The sequence below is a fragment of the Schistocerca americana genome, chromosome 1, assembly GCF_021461395.2.
Source record: "Schistocerca americana isolate TAMUIC-IGC-003095 chromosome 1, iqSchAmer2.1, whole genome shotgun sequence".
In the NCBI taxonomy this organism is placed as follows: domain Eukaryota; kingdom Metazoa; phylum Arthropoda; class Insecta; order Orthoptera; family Acrididae; genus Schistocerca; species Schistocerca americana.
Window position 1 is genome coordinate 248,644,680 of NC_060119.1, and position 6,000 is coordinate 248,650,679.

General features: G+C 33.7%; 1 protein-coding gene across 1 annotated transcript in view; it reads left to right on the forward strand.

Annotated features, from left to right (window-relative positions):
- LOC124555160 (nitric oxide synthase, salivary gland) overlaps nucleotides 1-2,110 on the forward strand; it is a 693,873-nt gene extending 691,763 nt beyond the window's left edge. Inside the window, exon 25 of the mRNA XM_047129021.1 lies at nucleotides 1,618-2,110. Coding sequence (XP_046984977.1) covers nucleotides 1,618-1,725 — 108 coding nt within the window. The 3' untranslated portion in view covers nucleotides 1,726-2,110. The remainder of the gene's footprint in view (nucleotides 1-1,617) is intronic.
- The last annotated feature ends 3,890 nt before the right edge of the window (nucleotides 2,111-6,000 follow it).

Consider the following 6,000-nt stretch of genomic DNA (forward strand, 5'->3'; position numbering starts at 1 on the left):
ATAAATTTATTTTTAGTTTTTGAGATGTATTTTGGTTGGTTGGTTGGTAATCACCATGCATACACTTAAAACATAAATTCTTCTTGCACCATGGACAAAAAATAAATGCTGCCTTTCTGCATTCACATTGTTTTTTCAAAAAATTCAAAGGGAAGCAACTTCGTTAATTTTATGAAATTAATCTTTTCATGACCTAACTTCAATCCATACCAGACATACCATATCATATTAGTACATGGTGGTGCACACAGAATTGAATGAATGATTGAATGGAGTTTGACTGTGTCTTACTGCTTAGCAGTTTTGGATTCATCATGAAGTAATTCAGACGCTCTCTGAACTTTTTTATCATATTTTTCACTGATGACAAAAATATATGCCACATGGTGTACACAAGGGATGGTGAGTCAAGTAATATGGATGAATATATAACATGATAAAATAGAATAAATTGTATTGAAGTTAATACATAGATGTAATTGAAATCACACAGCCAAAGATTCCAAATTAAAAGAGAATGAGAGTCTAGAAAAAAGTTAGTATGGTCATTAAAATGATAGAGCAAAGGATTAGAAACAATAAAATTCCATTTGAAAGATTTAATTGATAAAAATATTGATCATAGTCAATTTGAAAAAGATCAAAAAAGGATAAGCACCTGATCAGATTTGAATCCATCACCTTCAGCAAATCATTTACATACTTGGGCAGATGTGCCATTTTTTGTAAATTATGCGGGCATGCATTGTACTTTGTACAGTTGTAAAGAATAGCTGTCGGTGTGTTACCAAGGTAAACATTCATGAGCAAAATCACAGTTTAATATTAGTTTAATTAAACAACAATAAAATAAAATTTCAAATATCACTCTATTGCCATGTACAAATGTTACCCCAGAGTAATGACCCACTCAAAGCACTGAACAGCACAGTTGAATCAGATCCCAACCAAGCACTTATTCGGGTGCTAATTACCTTGTAGATAACTGCCTCATTGTGGCAGTGTGCCGCTAGCTGCGGCAGTGTGCCACTAGCTTAGAATTTTGGTTATTTTCTTGCACACATCGCAAATTTTTTTCTCACCTAGCTCATTGTTTATTGTATATTACCGCTGCTCATTCATATGTATGACAGCACAACTTAGCACTGTGTTAGCTGAAGCAATAATGAAGGAATAGATATGGGCTCACAATTGGAAAACAACAATGAAATGGTACAAGAAAATGTTATTTGTGTATGGTACACTTTATACGTAGGTGCACCTGTTCAAGCGTTAACCACCACACTACGCTGCCACTCAAAATAATTATCGTATTATAAGGCTTTGGAGCAGCACACAAAATCCTTTTTCATTAATTACTCGCAAATGGGGACCCACTTTGATGAATGCCTGCAAGGTATGATAACTGGGACCCTAACCAACACCACTGTATAGATGGATTCAGAAAGTGAAGCCCACATCTGGGGACCTCTCCTTGTTTGTGAGTCTAAAATCACTTTATGTTTGATGCTAGAGTTAGCTGAAATGGAGATTGGTTAGTCACATTTATTTTAACTTAGCAACTAAAATTTGTCAAACAGTAATATCACTTAAAATTTTCCAAATAAATATTCACAGGATGAAAACCGATATCATGAGGACATTTTTGGAATTACATTGCGTACAGCAGAAGTACACAACAGGTCAAGAGAGACAGCAAGGATTCGAATGGCATCTCAACCATAGCACATATAAGCTGTACACCATGGGTGTCACAAATGCAGCATATATCCTACATGGTGCCTATTTATATTTTAATGAAATATTAATTAAATACAGTGGCACATATATAAATACTGTTCCTTAAAGATTTTAATTATAGTAAATTATAAAATGCATTTATATGCAGAAATATCTCATATTTTTTCTGGAAATATGTACTGTTTATGAAATATATAAAAAGCCTAGATCTTTAGTGTTAGATGCTACACACAGTGTAAAGAATTTATAATTTCTTTATTTATTTAACTTATACTATATTTTTACATGGTGTTGGGAAGTACTGGAACAAATGTTCGCTTCCTGTTATAACAAAAAATGAATAAACAAATTTTCTTAAGTTAGCAATAAATTTTGTGATTGAATTGATGAGTAATTTCCTTGTTCTTGTTAAGTGTGTACAAGTAGAATGCTGGCTTTGCAAATTATTTCAAAAGTCATACAACATGTGATTGCTACATATCAGTAATAATCATCAATAAAAAATAATTAAATTACAAGTGTCATACAGAGCAGTTTATCATGTCACATTATTAAAACAAGGAGTCAGAAAGTAGTAAATAATGCTGAATATCATTTACTTAACATTTTGTTCTCTATGACAGTTTGTTGTGTAATGTTGCTATAATGTATCACATTCATACAGATGTAGTAGTCAAAGGAAGTCACTCCAAATTTTTCTTTTGAAGACATTTTCTCAGATGAGTTGTAATTTGAAACAAGGCCTTGTGACATGATCCCTTAATGCATTGTCATCTAAATTGTTTGTTAGAAGTCATTGGTTTCAATGTGACGAATGCATGTTACTTGCAACCTGTTTCATGTGCTTGACTAATATGCATTGTTCAGTTATCGTAATTTTCCATTGCTGTAAACGTGTAAGGCATCCAACCTGGAAATAGTTTGAGATGCAGTATTGTATTGTATTACGAATATATAAGCTCAGTTTCAAGTGCACTAATATGTTGATAGGTCGACACTTGGTACTAATGATTAAATTGTTGTGTTGCATAAACTACCAATTTTGACATCAAAACTCTGGAGGACTAGGTGTTAAGTTTTTATCAGTTTTTACACTTCTGGCTTAGGTAAAGTGTTTGTGATGGTAATCTTAGGATTAATGTTAAATTGTTTGTAAATGAGAACCTCAGATATATTGTTTTCTTATATACATATTAGATTTTAAAATATAAGTTGATCACTTTCAAAGGGGAGATTTGAAACATATACTCAGTTATGCTATAATGTTGCACATGATCCAAGTTTGTTGAAGTGGAAATATTGACTATGGTCACAAATTAAACCTTTGTCAGTGAAATACTCTATCATCTATGAGATTATAACCAGTGGCCTTTGGAGTACACATACAGATGAGGAAGCCTGAAGTGTTTTTATTCATGGAGTATGTAAGTAATATTTACCTGAATAGTTTGCCTAAGCTGAAACTGCTTGATAATTTCATACATAATTAATAAATGAAAAACTTAAAGATTATTCATTCTCTCTTTTGTCCACTGTAAAAATTTATGAACAAGTGTTTGTGATTATGTTGGTGAGATTGTGATATATTTTAGCTTTCCAAACAAATTCTAATGACAATGATTTCTGCTGAATGTCCTAAGAATGTCGCATTCAGATCACTCTGAATAGAGCCAAATCTCAGGGTACATCAAATGCATGCTATCTTTGTTGCTAAAGGGGACTTATTGATCTCTACAAGGTTTCTCAATAATAGTTAATTAACCAAAATTCCTTGGTATTCAGTTTTTGAAGATCAGCTTTCCGCATTTAAACAGCTTGATCTCTAGTCAGCTCTACTTATTGATATTGTACAAAATGATTTTGTATAATGATAAAAAACTGTTATTACAAGTACTTCAAGCTTACTATTAATTCTTAAGAACATATGAATTTGATGAGCAGTTTTCTTTTTTCATAACAGCACCTGTTCTTATTTTGCCAAATTGATACTAAAGTGAAAAAAGGCTACTAAACAGTTTATACTGAGGCCTGTAAACATTGTTCAATTGTATGTTTGACACAACCATCAGTCAAACTGGTTCAGACTTAAAAACTGATCTCAGAAATAAAATATAACTTTCTAGTGAATAACTCCAAGATATTGTCTTAGAATAACACTGAATGCTTTTAAAAACTGTTGTAATGGGTTGACTTGTAACTGTCAGTTTCATTACTGGATACTGATGAAGTAAAATGATCTCTGCTGTATGCATGCATGATCAAGTAAGTGATGTCATAGCTAATACCATATGTAGAAATGTCAAATGAATATGACATACCACTAGAAAAACACATTGCCAATCACACCAACATATCACAATTACAACCTTTCAGTCACATTTCATGCAAGTTCTAACATACATCTTACAAATATTTTGAGAAAATATTCAGATTGAATAACTAATGTTCAGAATCTGTTGTCATCTGTTACTGGAGATAAAAATAAAGACATGTATAATAAAGAGTACAGTTGTTTAGTGATTTTATTTCTTTGATGTGGTGGGTTAAAAATCCCAACAATGTATATGAAGATATAAATTTATTTGACTACTCACATTACTTGTTCTGCTGATTTGAGGAAGTAGACTTAACTATGTAATTTATCATATTGTTCCCATTATTTCTTGTTGAAGATACATTTTGACAAATACACTTTATTCTCGGAATATGTTTCATTCTAAAGTAACTGTCATATATTGTACAAGGAGGAATTAAGATATGAAAACTACAGAAACTAAATACTGCATTAAATTCCCTAAAATAACTGCTGTTGTGTTATTTTGTGAAAATCTGAAAAGACCATATTACATTACAACATGCACTGAATGACAGCACTCTACCATTGATTGTTTCCTACAGTTATTCAAAGGACGTAACTCTGTTATGATAAAGTGCTGGTCCCCACTCACACTCCCCCTTTTGTTCTGGGTTAATGAACCACTTCAAAACCTTCAGAACTGTGTTGCCAAAGTTTCTAGTACTTATATGACCCAGAGAAAAAGTTATATATTTAAACAATTTTTGATATGTTTGTACTCAGAGCTTGTTTGCATTTTCACAGAGTTTGAGGCCCTTGACTTAAATTTAAAGACATAGCAAGAGTATTCAGTTCATCAGGCACAGTTGTGTCACATTGAAATGTTAGGCCTTTTTAATCATTTGAATGCAGCTTTCAGTGCATTACTGATTATGTACAATCAATGAATTGTTACCATCTTTCAATTATAATATGTGTTTTAAAGCAAGTTTAATTGTGGTTAAAACTTTTCATCAAAACAAGGGAATCAGCAGTGTATACTTTACTTGACAAAACTGTTAATTTCTTCTACTTCCTCAAATGACATAGATGAAGCTACTATTGATAAACATACCAAATTTATTCTGTATAAGAGCTATGCTTCAGTAAATGTGCATTTGTGGTTAACGTGCCGTGTACTTTGAGTATATGGCACAGAACTGAACCAAAACATATTTTGGTAAAGACAACCTACACAAAAAGCTAACACACACTACAGATGCAAACAGGATAAATCAAACCAATAGGGTAATCTGTGTGCACCTCACTGATAGAATTACAGCTGCCATAGATCACATAACTAATGAGGAAGTATTGAATAGGATTGGAGAGGAGAGAACTTTGTGGCACAGCTTGACCAGAAGAAGGGATCGGTTGGTAGGACATGTTCTGAGGCATCAAGGGATCACCAATTTAGTATTGGAGGCAAGAGATGAATACACTAAGCAGATTCAGAAGGATGTAGGTTGCAGTAGGTACTGGGAGATGAAGAAGCTTGCACAGGATAGAGTAGCATGGAGAGCTGCATCAAACCAGTCTCAGGACTGAAGACCACAACAACAACAGACTGGCTTGTATGCAGGATTTATCAGAGGGTGCTCCTGCTGACAACATTCAGAAAGCACAGAACTCATAGCTGAATGGGGGGTGGAACCAGGATGTGGCAGTGGCTTCCTCAGAGACCTACAACAGAACCTATTGGCTTAGGTGCAGCTGATGTAGTCAAGGCCAGTAGATGTGAACATGAGGTTGGGAAATGTATCCAGTCAGCTATTCTGCACAAACTGAGAGGCAGTGGAATGTCGGATTCATGTGGGTGGCAGCTATGACAAGACACCAAATTGTGTTTGTCAAAAGGTAGGTTGTGGTCCATGGGGAACAGGGACAATGCATCTGTGTTAGTATGGTGCATCACTGCCGCATAT